Below are 17,344 nucleotides of genomic sequence, written 5' to 3' on the forward strand. Positions count from 1 at the left end.
ATTGCTAGTTTGGTCAGTTTGAGTTTCGCATGAATTGTAAGTAACGCTTGATGTTTCATCAAGGCCCAATAACTTTACGTCCGTAGAAACTGCTCAGTTTTATTCGTGTAAAAATCCAGTAAATTCTCTGTTGTCGATGAATGAGAGCGCCCGCCGATGCGTGTTTTGTACAGTCAGTAAACATGACAAATTGTACTTCCGCCGCACTTTCGTGTGAAATCGTACATCGAACTCAAACAATAACTCTATATTTTTTAAATATGTTTAAGATTGATAAATGTTTGAGAACATATTAAAAGCTAAGCTGAAAATATGTGAATAAAGCAGAAATAATCAGCAAAGTTACGATGACGCTTTCTTTAATCAACTTCGAATAACGATTTCGATTTTGTTGATCGAGTTATCAAAACTCCTTGTCTATTTTCATTTTCGCAGTGTAAAACTTCACTATGCTTATGTTGAAGAAACACACATGATGTTAGTAGCCTTTTTTGCGTTCGTGAAATTTGTTGCAGCATCTCAGCACAAAAGATAAAGAAAGAAATCTTTGTCAAGATTTGTTGACACTTGAAAACACCGACTCGGACTTGAAAGTGCACGAGCTGCACTATGGTGAGCTGTACGCGTTAGACTTTCCTTTCAAAAACTCTTGCAAACTCACCAAACAAGCACAAACAATAAGAAACCATCAAAACAGGTTTTGGTTATGATTAACCATTCTCTGAGAAACTCACAAATTAACTCGATACCAGAGTAGAAAGTTTTCTTGCTATATTCTTAAGTCAGAACAAACGCAAAAACATACGCGTAAGCTTACAACTAGCGCAAGCAGATCTTATTATTCATTCCCAGCGCGAGATTGAATTCTTGTTTTCGACCCTGAAAAACCCACCTTTTCTGTTAGCTCAGAGCATAAAACTACATATAAGCGCCCTGGTTCGTATTCCCTGCCTTATTCCCTGCCATCGCTGTGAAAAATACGCAAGATAATCTCTCAAGGTCTCTCAACTCTAACCATTTGATCACGCAACGTGACAACATCCCCGCGAGAGCCCCCGACATGTGCGTGGATCCGCGCGGATATGTGACGTCAGGATGGCGCAATTTGTTCTAAAAATAGAAAAATTGTCCCATATCATAGGTGCGCGCAGATCCCAAGGCTTACGGTCTCCGTCCCCGATGATGGCTCCTGATTAAATCTCATTGACGAATAATACGTTTGGAGACCAGCTAGGACTGCTTAGATAAGGGTTTTAGAGCCATCGAAGGATTATTGTATTGGTTGCTGTGAGTTACCACATGACTTTAACTTTGTTCTTTATGACACAGCTATCTCTCTTACAGAACGCCCGAAAGTACCAGAGATCGATGTGGTATTCGCTCTAACAGCTACAACAGGAAATGCAGAAGACACCTTTCAGCGCATGAAAGATGCTGTGGAGATTATAACAGACACGTACGGAATATACACGGTGCGTTACAGCTTCATCGTGTATGGTGCCATTGCTAACATCGTTTTTGACTTCAAAACAAACTTTCCCAGCCGTGAAAGCTTGAAATATTTCATTGAGCAATCGCGGAGAGCCACGGGGCGTCCTGACACCAAGCGAACCTTGGAAGAGGTCATGCAGGTTATTAGAGGTTCAAGTGTTCGTCCGTCGGCGAAAAAGATTCTTGTCCTCCTGACCGATGATGCCTCATACGATAATCCTGAAGATGTAGATAAAGCCATTGAGGACTTAAACAAGAAAGGCATTCCTGTTCTAACCTTTGCGCTTGTTAACAATCCTAAAACTGACTTTGAAGTTCCAAAAACCGTAGAACCAGGAGAACTGGCTGAAAAAGTCATGGAGAAGGTTTTAGCTGGTAAGTACATCGGCTTGTATAGGACACTTCTACTAACAACAACAACACTAAGAGTAGTAACAATTCCTAGTTTTTCTTTTCAGTGGTTTGGTAAACACTGAAAACAGTTGTTCACCTTATTCTTAACATGCAGTGTAGGATACAGAAAAAGCCCGCTTGTAAGAACCTACATTTTATGAAGTCTTGCAAAATAGGTTCTTGTATTTTGAGGTAGTTATTGGCAATTTAGGCTAAGTAAGTTCTTATTAAGTTCTTACTTTCTATGAAGGAGACATGATTGTTGATTACCAGAGAAATATATAAACTTAACTTTGGTTCTTTAATATACAGTATTCATTCACAACTGTATTATGATCAGCCTAGCACAACCGGTTACAGAAAGTATATGTAGTGTCGTCTCTACAACAAGAATTCATAATTTAACTGTAACCCACGTATAAGAATCGTCTTGACCTTGCTTGGCTAAGCAGGTTCTTATATTTTGGGGTATTAAAATGGAAGATTTCTGCCAGCTGCTTCTTAAACCACTAGGTTCTTACACACTGGTTCTTATTGTATTAATCCTGCAACCTTTCGTGTGATAAATACGACCTTAAGTGCTTCTTCTTTGTTTCAGCTGTGTTGGAACCACCAGAGATAGATCTTTGTTTCGCTATCAGCGCCACAGCTGCTAATGCTGACAGCACGTTCACCTTGATGAAAGAAACCATAAATGATGTCATAGACAACTATGGTATCAACAAAATCCGCTACAGTGTCATTCTGTTTGGATCTCAAGCCAGGCAGGTCGTAGGTTTCGATTCTAGTATTACGAAACCTGCTCAACTGGAAGCGTACATCCGTTCACTCGATCGACTCAGCGGTGGTTCAGCAATAGACAAAGCGCTGGAGAAAGCGCTGGAATCATTCAAGGCGGGCATCACTCGTCCTAATGCCAGAAAAGTCCTTGTTGTGATCACAGACAACGAGTCAGGGCTCGAATCTGGTGACATTGTGGCAAAGGCCAAGCTCTTGGAGAAGAGGAATGTTCGTTTAATCACTGTGGCAGTTGGGGATTCAGCAAGCCAACAAGAGTTGGAATCTATTGCCTCGGATAAAAGAGATGTTTTGACTGTTCCGACATCTGTACAACCCAACGCACTTTCCAAAGATATTATAGTATTGGTTCTAACAGGTAAGACTATTTTACGCCTTTACAACCGATCTTTTACTAACGACCACCTCTCTACAACAGCCAATGTGTCTTTGTGCCCGTCGTTTCGCTCATCGGAGGTTGGCCGTTGTAGAGAAGTTCAACCTGTAATTAGATTTTCGATATATGTAGTCACAGCTACTGAACTGGATAAATCACCTGCTTCCAGACGTTGTTTTCACGGCAGTTCATTGTCACATTTTACATTACAAAGGACAGTCAGCTGCATGTATACGTTTGTATCTGCCTGTTTTCCTTCCTGCTTGTATCCTATTTGTATCGGCTTGTGTGTGTGTGTGTCTATGTCTGTCTGTCTGGCTATCTGCCCATCTATCTGTCTATCTATCTATCTATCTATCTATCTGCCTGTCTGCCCGTCTGATTGTCTGTCTGTCTGTTTATCTGCCTGTCTGCCTGCCTGTCTGTCTGACTGTCTTTCAAGACCTGAATGAAATTCAAATCATACTTTTAGATCGCCCATTGAATGTGCCGAAGCTAGACCTGGTGTTTGCCATCTCAGCCACAAGCAAGGATACAGATGAAACGTTCCAGCTAATGTCAAGCGCCATAGACGCACTTCTCCAGAAATACGACTCAAGTAACATTCGATACGGTGTTCTTGTGTACGGTAATGATGCCACTGTAGTGGTTCACCTTAAAAACCACACGGATGCAGCCCAAATCCAGGAACAGTTGACGACGATGCTTCCATCTGTAGGTGGAACAGCCTTAGATAAGGCTCTGGAAGCAGCTGCTGCTATGTTCGCCCAGGCAGGTGACCGCGAGGATGCGGACAGAGCTTTGGTCATCATGACTGATGAGAGTTCCGGTCTCGATGAAGACGTCGTTGTTGGCGCAACCAAACCTCTTGAACAGATGGCAGTGAAAATTATTCCTGTAGTAGTTGGTGACGATGTAAAACCGAAGGAATTCGACGAAGTCACTTCTAAAGATAACATCATTACGACCAAGAAGGATGAAGATCCAGAACAACTGAGCGTGGAAATCATGGAGAGAGTAATTAGTATGTAATCGCTTAGATTCTCTTTGATTTTATACGAGCGGATTAGGTTTTACTGATTTTCTCAACTGGGTTTAAGATATTGTACATAGAGAACCTCCCTGACAGCTTTTCTTGTAATAGTTTCTCTGTCTAAAAGTGAAGCTAAAACATTCGAAGTTGTTATGAATGTTTGGAGGTACTGCTTTCATCGGGGTCGCAAAAACTGCTTTGAGCAAGTCCTGCCTTCTTTGTGGATATCAAACTTGCTTAAAGTAAGTTTTATAAACAGGCAGCAGCAGTGCTGAAACCTCGGTTTTTGATGTTACGACTCACATGTAGAAGCTGGCTAATATTCCCGTTAGGTATAAAAACTTGGTTTGATTCCCGTTAGGTATAAAAACTTGGTTCGTCTAAACAATGTGTTCTCTGCGTTTTCTTTCACAGATGGAACCCTTCAGCTGCCAGAGACCAACCTGGCATTTGCCATCTCCGCCACAGGGCTTCAAGCTGAAGGAACACATGCATTCATGAAGGACATCATCAAGTGGATCATGGACAAGTACGGAACAGAAAGACTGGAGTACAGCGTCATTGTCTATGGCGGCTCGGCCTCAACACAAGTCACCTTTGGTGAAATTTTCGATTCAGATGCTGAGTTGATAAAGGCAGTCGGCAGCGTGCCTCGAGTATCAGGGGGCCCCTCTCTGGACGAGGCGTTGGAAGCTGCAAAAGATCAGTTTGAAAGTCCACTTATCAGACCAAACGCGGCTAAGGTAATGCTTGCGTGTCATTATTGCTTTAAACTAAAAGGAATACTCTGTCTTAACTTGACGACAACAGTGTTAACATGTTGGTGTCTTCACTAATCAAATGGGAAGTAATTAGGAATCTAGGACTTGTCTCTTATCTTAGGCAAGCTTGTAATATTATTTTTGAAAACGATTTTAATGAAACGTTCGTTCCTTTGCACCAAGTGAGTTGCAGACCTTGATTTTACGACTACTAAAAGCCTACAAATTACTCCAAGCGATGGAAAGGAAGAGAGGAGAGAAAAAATACTGAACGGCTCCTTCGAATTCTTAGATGCTCATTTTTGGCTTTTTAGTCGCGTTCCATGGAAATAATTAAGATTGAATCTATCAAAACGTTGTTAGTGAAAATTTCACCGTTTTGGATGCAATTCGGTCTAAGCGTATTTTACTCTGGGATATTTCCTGGATATACTTTTTTCTAGGTTCTAGTAATCATCACAGACAAATCATCTGGCAAAAGCCCGCAGGACATCAGAACAGCGGTTAAATCCCTAGAAACAAATGGAATTCGTGTGATCGCGGTGGCTGTTGGGAAGGAAGTGGACTCCAATAAAGAAAAGGAAATACCAACAGACGGAGACGTCATCGAGACTGATAACAAAAAAGATCCCGGATCAGTAGGACAGAAGATAGTAGACAAAATTGCAAAGGGTAAGGTTGTGTTAATGTTAGTTCATTTTGTGAGTTAACTGTCTTCGGGAGTTAATTTCGATCTGTAACGATGATAAAAATTAAAATTGTTCTCACTTGAAATAACGTCTAGTACTGACTTCATGATATTTCAACAATTTTATACAGGAATTCCTCGTTGCTCCAAGATTTATCTTGCAAAATTTCTAGACAATCTTGGACCTCGTGAGTCACACGTTTTTAAGTTTTTAAGATCGCCCATAAAGAAATCAAGTTTCATCTCAATCGGGTTACTTTTTACTTGTGGAGTGTCCATCAGTGCTGCTCTTAAATTCACTTTTGGATTTCCACGATCTCAGCAAATTATGTTCAAAACAGATACCAATGCCCATTATAAGCTTGTACATTTTCTATGGACTTGAACGTTTTTTCCCACTTTCCACAGGTGAGGCTCCCATACCAGAACTGGACCTAGGATTTGCCATTGCGGCAGGTTCACTGGATGCTACAGAAACATTCAAACTCATGAAGGATACCATTGCAGCGATCATCAGTGAATACCGATTGGACAAAATCAACTATGGGCTTATTGTGTTTGGGGACGCTGCAACCATCCAGATCCAATTTGGTGAATACTCTAACGTCAATAATCTGCTGCGGGACTTGCGTTTTATTCCAAAGAAGAGACGCGGGGCTTCTTTAGTTGATGCCCTGAGAGAAGCAGACAGCTTGTTCTCGTCATCTGATGTCCGTCCTCATGCTAAGAAGGTACTGGTGGTGATCACAGATTTAGCATCAGGAGAATCGTCATCTCAAGTAGGCGAGGCAGCAAGGCCATTACAGGACAAAGGTTTCAAGATTGTTGCTGTGGCTATTGGCAAAGAAGCTGATCCAAAGGAGTTGGAAACATTCACTCTAGTGGATAAAATAATTGAAGAAGAAACGAATGTGCAGCCCACTGATCTTAAGAAGAAAATTATGGATAAGGTTTTCACAGGTTGGTTTGCTGCAAATATTACGATTTTTATGTTTGAAATTGAGCACTAAGATAGATCATTGAAAAAACAAAAAAAACACCAAAACAAACAACAAAACACTAGTGGTTGGTAGAATAACAGCATTGCATAGATATCCCCAAGTTCATCGTTTAGGATCCGGTTGGAACCTTGAATTTTTCAGACTTTTTTTGTCAATTTGCGTGAATCGGAAAAACAACTGTCATGATGTCTTACTCATTCCGCAGCTCATTTGATTTCATCCATGCACTTCCCCTGTCATGTTTTACTCAATGTTACTAAATTATGACTTGTACATATTTAGTTTGATAAAGTCATTACCTTGACAATTTTGTGATTTGTTTTAATTCAAAGAAACTCCAACATATCCCGAAATGGACATTGTGTTTGCCATGAATGCGAACTCTGGAGACGCGGATGTTATTTTCGCTCTCATTACCGACACTGTCCGGAAGATCATGAACGACTTTGGATTTGGAAATGGTAATATTCAGTATGGTGCCATGGTGTATGGAGCCACAATAGGAACTAAGCTCCAACTGGGAGATCCTTCTTTCAAGAGAATTAAAGACCTCAGGGATTACATTCAAAAACTATCCAAACAAACCAGTGACCCACAGATCGATAAAGCACTCCAAGAGGCTTCAAAGATTTTCCAGGGACCTAACGCTCGCCCGGGCGCTAAACAAGTTCTCATTGTTTTGACTGATAAGAAGTCGACATCCAGTGAGGAGGTCATCAAAACTAGTGCCAGACTGCTAGAAGACAAGAACATCCGGGTGATTCCAGTGGCTGTTGGTGGTGAAGCGGATCCGGACGAGCTAAGAATTATCACTCCTTATAAGGGGGATGTTATAAAGACAAAGAAAGACCGGGAGCCTTGGAGATTGGCGCGTGAAATAATCATCAAGATTTTAACAGGTATGGAATGCCGTGTGGTTTAAAAAGGGAAGAAGTTCAGCGACTAGTCTAGAATGTCTAGCCGAGAGTCACTAGCCAAGAACTACTCTGTGCTTCTGTGGTATGGAAGATGTGACAGTAACAAATGTCAAAATTGCCCTGAACATTTTAGATACAATGTGGTAATAAGGTCATTCAAATTAGAAAAGTGTGTGAAAAGGTACTTAAAGTGACATTGTCAAAAGTGAGCAATACACATCGTTGGAAACTGTCCATAGTGTTTTCGTTTCTGATTTTCCAAGAACGTTGTAAACGCTGCTCCAAAAGGCCATGTTCGTAACCCTCGAGATTGTGTTTGTCCCAAGATGCGAACAGTAAGATAAAGTAGCCCACAATAGACGGATTCGGCTAAGGTGTTTACATCCTTGCTGCCACCCTATTCAGATCATGTGATGATTCATTTGGGAGGTTACAATTGTTCTGTTTGTACATACTCCCATGCAACCAGTTGCGTGTAGCAACACAGTTTTAACCTCCCAAATGAACCATCAAGTGTTCTGAATGATGTAAACACGATAGCCGAATCCCTCTATTGCTGACACACATGACTCATCAAACAACTGATTGATCTTGAGTCACAATGAATACTTATATTGAGACCTACATAAACGTATGAAGGTAGGCTCAAGTTGTATTAAATGTTGCAAATCTTTCACTTGTTTTAACCCTTTGAACACCAACTACGCATATATGCGTAATTAATGGTCGTGCTCTTTGTACCACTTGTGACGTCATCAATTTAAATGACATCAGATATTCTTGATCAGCAGATAGTAGTGCTAGGCTAGCCCTTTCCGCACAATGGTCAGGTTTAGATATCGACGACATTCCGACGTCGCAAATCGAAAAACAAGTTTATCAGTTTTGGTGCAAAAACGGTGGTAAAATGGTCCACAACGCCTACGATTGATCAAGGTCCATTTCTAGGCTTCACCCGTAATTAACATCCAACTTTTCACTGCAGCCAGAAAGAACATACAATGCAAAAGGTAGCCAGTGTAAAAGGGCAGAGAAAAACAGAAAGGAAAGGGCCAACAAACGATATTGAGAACGGTTAATGGCAAAAAAAAAGAAATTTTGGCTTATGCGCATGCCCGTAATTGAAGTTTTGCTCAATTTTGTACCTAATCCTCGAAAAATCTCTCCTTTTAGTAAAAAAAAGCTTTTTTTAGCAAAACTTAGGCTTATTTAGCGTCATTGTAGTTAAAAAAACCTGACTAAACGGTTAAAAACGGTATTTTTTGGCGAAAGTTTGGTATTCAAAGGGTTAACGTGTCTCGATACAGTTTTTCCTGGACGCACCAAGCGTTTTCAATTAGCTTTTTAACAGTCTTCCCTTAATTAGATCGATATGAAAATTCCACCAATATTTGGAAGTGCATCGAAGTTTGGTATAATGGATTTCTCAAGGCAATCGATATTTTCATGGAAACGATGAACCGAAAAAATTGAAAGTATGTAAACATGACTTTTTGCAAACCAGATGTGATATGAAAATGCTAATACCAATGGCTTAAACTATGCTGCATGGCAAGTAGAATATACAAGAACGAAAAAATTCTGTATGTTTGTACTCGAGTGCCAAACCATTTCCAAATACTGGTGTAATTTTTCTATCGATCTGATTAAGGGAAGATTGCTAAAAGGGAAAAACTGCATCCAGACACCTTAAATGTTTTGTCATTTCAGAACCAACAAAGATCTCTAAAATTGACCTTGGTTTCGCCATTGGGGCTGCATCACGTGATGCATCGAATACCTTTCAGCACATGACAGACATCATCAAAAGTATCGCTCATGAATATGGCACTGACAAGATTCATTATGGACTTATTACGTTTGATACTGAGGCCAGCATCGAGATACCGTTCAGTAGCAATATCGACTCCGCTGAGGCTCTGAAATCCCTTATCGATGTCATACCAATGGACACGGGTGGCCCTGCTATAGATAAAGCTCTAGAAGCAGCGAAAACGCTCTTTGGAGGCGACGGAGTTCGTTATGATGCTCAGAAAGTTCTCGTGTTGATGGTTGACAAGAAATCGAGTGGAGTTGAGGAAGCTGCGATGAAGACAGCGATGGAGTTAACGGAGAGTGGAGTTATCATCATCGCAGTGGCAGTTGGCGTCGAGACTGATCAAAATGATTTGAAGAACATCTCGTCAACCCCTGGCAATGTAGTAAACACAAGTACTACTGAAAAACCAGATGAAGTTGGAAAAGAAATCATCGATAAAACAGGTAAAGAAGTTGTAGTTAGTACACTGTTAAGGAATTAGTCACACTGCTGTACCTAAGATGAACACCACATTACAAGCTGAGGGCCCCAAGTTTATCAGTAACTTAAGTTACTGTCACGGGTCACCCTCATTAAATAAAGTCTTTCACTTCACTTCAATGAGATGCTTGCAAGCAGCGCCCGCGATTACATGAATATGATTTTCAGGCTAATAAGGTGCGTTATCGCATTTGTTGTTTTTGACGACCTTACAAAATTATGTTCATTGGGTAGCAACCCTCACAAGGTAAAAACATAATTAATAATGATAGACGAATACAGAACGATTGAGGTACACTGAAACAGTTTGTGAACGACGACTTTGAAGGCGTCAAGCCACTTCGTGTATTTCGTTTGACGGCTTCCTGTACTTTTGTTGGCTCATTTACATGTCTAATGTGTAAAAATGGTACTGTCGTATTGCAAAAGGTAAACAAATAATTGCTTGAGGCAAATTTTTGGACCATCTCGCTATTCGTCAGAGACATTTAAGCCAGGTGATCACAGATGGAGTCAAAATCTCGCTGACTATGATGGCAAAAACGATATTTCTGACTTCTTTTTAGATCCACTGAAGGGAATAAACATCGATGTAGGCCTGGCCATAAGTATGACATCCCAAGACGCTTCAAAAACAATCCAGCTCATGCAAGATTCCATCAAGTCAATCATTGACACCTATGGAACAACCAACCTTCGCTACAGTGTAATGACTTTTGGTGACGGTCCAAAGGTCTTAGTCCCATTTGCGGAACGGTCACCTGACGATTTAAAGACGATAGTAGAGTCTGTGATGCCTAGTTCCGGTACACCAGATTTAGCAAACGCGTTATTAGAGGCGAAGAAACTGTTCGATGGAGCGGGTGCTCGGCCAGATGCCAAGAAAATCCTCGTAGTCATCATAGACAGCAAGTCAGGAAATGAAAAAGTCGACATCATTGAGGCTGCCAGACCGCTGATTACTTCAGGATGTTGGATAGTTCCTGTCGCTGTTGCTGTGGAGGACAAAGGGACTATTGAAGAGTGTGGGTTCCTTACTCCTCTGAAGAATACAACTGTGGAGGTGCCGAAAACAGGGAATCCCGATGGAATAGCTAAGGAGATTACAGATAAAATGAAGGAAGGTAAATACCTGTTTTGTAGTTACATTAAAACCGTGAACATTATTATAGGAACCTAAGTAATCAGTCTGGCCAATCAACAACAATAACAACAACAACAACAACAACAAAAAGAACTTTATTTCCCCTCGGAGTTAGAAATGACAATGTTTTGCTACAGTAAAAATAAAAATGATAGGGGTGCTGGCTACCCGAAATAACGTAAGAGTTAAAAATGCCACGCAGCCAGTTAAAAGAAAAGTTATTTTACATGTTTCACAAAGGACACCGACGATCCAATGAACCATTCAAAACTCATAGTAAATACATGTAGCCGGCGAGAAGCGCGGGAAAACGTGTGCGAGCGAGTTATGATTGGTTTTCCTTTACTTCTGATTGAATCAAAAAGTGGCGCGAATATTTTTAAGCCAATCGTGTGGCGAAAATGCCACGCCAGTTACTTTTCGACACTCAAGTGGAAACTCTCTGTCTTCAGTGGCGGATCTAGGGGAGGGGCCCGGGGGGCCTGGGCCCCCCCCCTTATTTTGGGTGAAAACAAGAAGAAATGACTGAAGGAAGAAAAGCCGGCAGGGCAAGTAAATCAGTGGATCCGCCACTGGTCTCTGTTTTGAAAAACTAACAGTTGTCTACTATTCACCAGCAGTGAAACTGGTGTGTGTCCTGTTACAATTCAGGACTGCATTAAGCGGCAATCGGTTTTATTTATGATGTAAAAGTTACATAAAAATCATTATCGTTTATTTCAAATCATTTGAAGACTTGAAGCGAAACGCGCAGTACGTTGTTAGGTGCTTTCCGGACTCTCGAGGAATCTCTCTGTTAGTTTTCCAAAGTTCTCTGCAAAACAAACTGAGAACAACTTCAAGTACAATTTATCAACATTGGTTGCTTCAACATTTCCTCCTCCAGTAGAAAATTAAAGCAAATGCAAACGAGTGAAAGAACTTTTGGCTTGTTAAGAACAGTAAACACAAGCGCTTGAAGGGTGATACTGTAAGACTGCTAGTGAACACTAAACATTAACTGTTTTCGTAGAAAAGATTTTAACCCTAAGGCACAAAATAATGAATTTACTGCCGTTTTTATTTTTAGTTATCGTAGAACCAATACCGCCTGAAGTAGATCTGGGATTCATCATATCTGCTGGTTCGACTGATGCTTCAGCAACCTTGCAACAGATAAAGGACGTTATAAAATCATTCATTTACAAATATTCCTCGGACAGACTTCGGTATGGCATCATCTCGTATGGAAGTACACCACGCATAGAACTCACCTTGCGTGACAGCGTAAACCCGGATGTAACACAACAAGTAGATGCAATCCTCAGACCTGGTGGCACTCCAGACTTAGCCAGAGCACTGCAACTTGGTGAGAAGCTGCTCTCGTCCGCTCGACCGAATGTTCAGAAAGTACTGGTTATCATCACGGACGTCAAGTCAGGCAGCTCTCTGAGCCAAATCAGGCTTGCAGTCAAGTCCCTCGATAACAAAGACATTCGCGTCTTTGCCGTGGCGGTTGGAAGTGAACTGGATTCTACCGGGCTTTCTATTGCCACTGGATCTAGTAAAAACATCATAAACAGTTCAAATACTGATGAACCAGGAAAAGTCAGAGAGGAAATAATGACGAAAATCAGACAAGGTAAACGTAGCGAGATGCCTTTATTCAAGCTGTGATCTCAGTGAAATGACTATAGAAGGCAGCCTGGCTGAGTGGTCACTGCGTCGGACTCGCAATCCAGTGGTCACGGGTTCGAGTCGCGCTCAGGCCACTACCTGGATTTGTTTCTTGGTAGCCACGCGTTAAAATCCTCGGCCACGCTTGTAAATAACCAACTGGTTTGCCTCCGGCTAGTTGGGATTCTAAACAATGTTATGTTCAATTTGAATCATTTGTTTCAGTTGTTTGCTTGGCCCCACTAGCCTTTGTGCTATAAACACTACCGAGAGGAAATAAAGGTTACATGTATACATATATACACACTGGGCCACACCGTGTTGTCAAAAAAGCGTTATTGCTTTCTACGCAACCGTCACAATCAAGTGACCTTGTTTGGTAGGCAGTGAAATGCCTAAACAAGGGATTGATGTCTACAAATGCCTGCGATTACAAAATTACTCTTTTACTAAAAGGGACAAAGAGGGGTATGATGCTAAGACAGATATGTAGGCTTTTTCACTTTTGCAAGTTTAACTTTGCTGGCCTTTGTTACCAAGAGCTACTAGAGGTCGATCCAAATTTGGTACTAAGTGCAATACGAAGCCCTCAGATCACTTTTTATCTTCTTTATTAGCAAAACCAGTACAAGATGTCGACGTTGTGTTTGCCATCAGCGCCACGGCAAGTGACGCACAGCAGACCTTCAGTGTCATGAAAAAAGTCATCAAGACCATCTTTGAAAAGCATGGCGTTGACAGCATGCGACCTGCGATAATTGTGTTTGGAGATGCGGTGTCTGTGAGGCTAAGCTTTGACGAGGAAGTCACCGAGCTGGATGAATTGAAGGAACGCATTGATAACTTACCGCGGAACACAGGTACACCAGACTTGGATGCAGCACTGGTAGAGGCCAATAGACTCCTTGCGGGGGCTCGTCCAAATGCCAAGAAAGTGTTGGTAATTATCGCTGATGATACATCGGACAGCAGGCCTTGGGAAATTAGAGCAAACGCCAGGGAACTTGAAGAAGGAGAGATCGAGGTTGTTCCTGTGGGCATGGGAAATGAAGTGGATCTTAATCAGCTAGAGCACACAACTCCGCACAAAGACAACTTAATCACTGCAGACAGAGAGGACGATACGGATGATCTTGCAGAAGAGATACTGGAAAAAATACTAAGAAGTAAGTGCCATTTTTCTTAAGATGACACTATTTGGAATATACAGTTCAGGAACATGGAAGACGATTGAGGGGTAACATAAATGATAAACGTGTTTAAAAAAACACGGGGGGCAATGTTCACTGGGAAGAGCACTGCATAGTACTACATGCTTGGAAACGTGTTATATTTCATAACGTTATCCTAGTTCACAACCGTTTGTTTATGAGCCCAAAACGTTAAGAAATCAATAGCATTCCCTTGCGTAAATGCTGGACAGTTAGCAGGTCTATAATGTTGGAATAAGCCGAAAATTACAATATGAAGAAAAACGAAGATAAGCGATGTATCTCTTGACGAATGACATGTATATAACTCAGTAACTGCTTCAGGACAGTTACTTTGTTGTTGTTGTTGTTGTTGTTGCAGTTGCTGCTAACTGTGTGTTATGTTTGGTTTTTACCAGAGAGGACAATGCTTCCCAAGATCGACTTGATGTTTCTTCTAAGTTCGCAATCTTCAAAATCCTTCAAAACATTTCCATACATGAAAGACGTTGTAACGAATATCATGCAGAACTATAGCATGAATCAGATTCACTATGCTGTTGTCCTGTACGGAAATGAACCTTCTGTTGTCCTGAAGTTCTCTGATGGCATCACAGACCCAGATCAGCTTGTGGAGTTGGTGAGCTCAGCATCAAACATTCCAGGAGGATCAGCATTAGACAAGGCATTGCAGAGAGCAAAACAACTTTTCACCGACGATGACGCTGTGAGACCAGATGCAAGACAAATACTGGTTGTCATGACGGATGATGAATCATCTGGAGATAAGGAAGTTGCTAAGGGAGTTGCTCAGGACTTGATCGACAATCACGTGACAATCATAACTGTTGCGGTTGGAAGTGAGGTTGACTCCAATGAATTGGGAACTCTCACGCCAACTGATGGTGATTCGATGAACACCACCTCAGACGAAGATCCGGAAAAGACTAGTGAAGAAATTATACGACTAATAGCACAAGGTACGTTTTTATACAAAGGGTTGCCACAGGTCAGGAATGGTCAGCGAAAAAATTCTTCGAGGTCAGGGAAAAGTCAGGGAATTTTATTTTGAGCCAAGGGAAAGTGACTTTTTGAAGAAAAGTCAGAGAAAGTTGAAATTATTTTACAGGGCAGATTAAATACCATTGACGGCTGGGAGAAACATTTGGAGTCGCTGTGATCTCAATGATGTGTTTCCTTATCAGGGACAAGTCAGGAGATTTTGAAAAGTGATGTCTGTGGCAACCATGTATACAGCGTAGTTATATGGGGGGGGGGGGGGGGGGGAGGACGGGGAGGGAACGAGGGAGTCTTGGTGCCACTGTTTTAAGGTCGGAAGTACTCATTATCAGGATCACGATGTCTACGTTACTCGCTTAGTTGCTAGTTCTATTTGTATCAAGTACTACCTGCCTCAAAGACCTGGTTGCTTTAAACTACAAGCTTGCTTTTTCCAACAATAGCAGACCCTCTTTCGTATTTCCAAACTGTGTAAAAGTGTCGCGTTATCAAGATTTCGTAAAGTTAAAAACGAAGCTGCCAAAAGGAGTAACAATTCCTCAGAAGAACAAGATATTGCGTGTTTGGCTTTGTAACAGTTACGCGTAGTTATGTCGAAGTAATGGGGAATCAGTATTCTGTTATTAATAACTTCCTGCCTTTATTATTACTTAACATGTGCGCTTCGTGACACGAACTAGCTACTTTGCTTGTGAGTGTGCTTTGTTGAATTGTTAGGTTTTTGCCCTTTGAGTATTTTAAAATAATGAAATATTTTTCATACTTAGTTCCAGACCCACTTGACCAAGAGAAAATTGACCTGGTGTTTGCAGTCAGTGCCTCCTCAACGGAAGCAAAGGAAACGTTTGATTTAATGAAAGAAACTTTACTCTCCATTGTAACAACACATGGCATGAAGAACATCCATTACACCGTCATGATATACGGCTCGATAACAAGAACAGTTCTGGACTTCCAAGATACATTCCCAAATGAACAAGCCTTGTTGAAGAAGCTTGAGAGCCTGTCTACTGTCAGCGGTACGCCTGATTTAGATCTTGCATTGGCAGATGTGAAGAAGGCGTTTGAAGCACCCGGAGCTCGGCCAGATGCAAAGAAAGTTCTTGTTTTCTTGGTGGACAGTAAGTCAGGGAGCACCGAGAAAGACGTCTTGAAATCTGCAATGGCACTGGAAGAGTTTTGGGTTAAGGTTATTCCGGTTGGAATAGGAAGGAAAGTGAATCGAGAGGAACTAGAAAAGACTACTGCACTAAAGAAAAACATCATTGAAGTGCCAACTCAAGAGAATCCAGAGAGACTTGGCAAGAAAATTATGAAAAAAGTTAGAGAAAGTGAGTAAATTGTTCACTTTTTTCTGTATGTAGTTAACGTTTCTTGTGTTTTCTATTACCAACTAATCGAATAACGCAGGAGGTAGAAGCCCTACTATCTAGTTTTCTTCAAAGCTAGGCAGTTCGTTAAGTTTTCCGTGGTACCAGGTACAAGTTGTCGCATCCACTGGCTTGTTGTCATGACGAAGTGTAAGTAACTTACCGACACCTTACATAAGATGACGATTGAATCAATATTCAGGGCGCGATTCAGTGTGTTTATATATCACAGATAATTCTTCTTTAAATCTTAGAGGATGATTATTATTGAACGATACGCTTTCTTCCTAGTCAAAAGCTTTTCTATATGTGACCAAATTATGCTGTTTAACAATGCTTCGCCGCCTTTTTTTCACAGATCTGTACCTTTTACCAATCCCAGAAGTAGATCTCGCAATTGCAATCAGTGCTGCATCAGTGAAAGCGGATGACAACTTTGAGAAGGCAAAGGAAGTGATAAAGTCAATAATTGACACATACGCCATGAATAAACTTCGTTATGGTGTGATTGTATTTGGCTCGAAAGCCTCGATTAAAGTCAGCTTTGGCGACGATTTTCCTACTGACGAAAATCTCAAGAACGTGATCACTATCCTGTCTGGCTCAAACGAACGTCCTGATCTAGACGAAGCCCTGAAGAAAGGAAAAGAATTGTTTGACGACGCGCCAGAGCGTCCAAATGCATGGAAAGTTTTGGTATTAATCACGGATGCGAAGTCGTCTAGCAAGCTTGTTGATGTGAAGGCAACTGCAAAGATGTTGCAAGATGATGGAATTAAGGTGATCCCGGTAGCTATTGGAGATGAGGTTGACCATGTGGAACTTGAAGAGACTACCTCCGACAAAACAAACGTTGTGAACGTGACGACTGATGTCTATGTAATAGTTTTGAAAGAAAAGATTATGTCCAAAGTTTTCAAAGGTAAATGCAGAGAACTAACAATAAATAAAACGGATGGGTGACCCTCGAAGCGGGACGCTTAGGCAAAAAAACAAAAAAACAAAAAAACAATTCCATTATTGGCAGAGTACAATTGCGAGGGGTTTTGCTTTGAAGTCCATTCCAAGAAGAATCCTTATATTTCACTGAAAGACAACTGAGGTTAAAAGTCATTGATTAGTTGTTTCCATTCTGTAGTAGTTTGGTTTTTGTTTATTAAGTGGCCCGGTTACACTGTAATCTTATTTCAAAATCACGTAAGGGTAA

General features: G+C 41.2%; 1 protein-coding gene across 5 annotated transcripts in view; it reads left to right on the plus strand.

Moving 5' to 3' along the window:
* LOC110045097 (uncharacterized) overlaps positions 1 to 17,344 on the plus strand; it is a 112,353-nt gene that overhangs the window by 30,857 nt on the left and 64,152 nt on the right. For all 5 annotated transcript variants that reach the window (XM_089281999.1, XM_089281997.1, XM_089281998.1 and 2 more), the window contains 14 exons: positions 1,345 to 1,866; positions 2,483 to 3,040; positions 3,531 to 4,082; positions 4,506 to 4,834; positions 5,296 to 5,524; positions 5,949 to 6,500; positions 6,874 to 7,440; positions 9,169 to 9,720; positions 10,324 to 10,881; positions 11,971 to 12,522; positions 13,175 to 13,723; positions 14,167 to 14,727; positions 15,535 to 16,098; positions 16,496 to 17,059. In XM_089281999.1, coding sequence (XP_089138125.1) covers positions 1,345 to 1,866; positions 2,483 to 3,040; positions 3,531 to 4,082; positions 4,506 to 4,834; positions 5,296 to 5,524; positions 5,949 to 6,500; positions 6,874 to 7,440; positions 9,169 to 9,720; positions 10,324 to 10,881; positions 11,971 to 12,522; positions 13,175 to 13,723; positions 14,167 to 14,727; positions 15,535 to 16,098; positions 16,496 to 17,059 — 7,209 coding nt within the window. The remainder of the gene's footprint in view (positions 1 to 1,344; positions 1,867 to 2,482; positions 3,041 to 3,530; positions 4,083 to 4,505; positions 4,835 to 5,295; positions 5,525 to 5,948; positions 6,501 to 6,873; positions 7,441 to 9,168; positions 9,721 to 10,323; positions 10,882 to 11,970; positions 12,523 to 13,174; positions 13,724 to 14,166; positions 14,728 to 15,534; positions 16,099 to 16,495; positions 17,060 to 17,344) is intronic.

This window comes from Orbicella faveolata, unplaced genomic scaffold (assembly GCF_042242905.1).
Source record: "Orbicella faveolata isolate gen_17 unplaced genomic scaffold, um_ofav_v1 contig_12, whole genome shotgun sequence".
NCBI lineage: Eukaryota > Metazoa > Cnidaria > Anthozoa > Scleractinia > Merulinidae > Orbicella > Orbicella faveolata.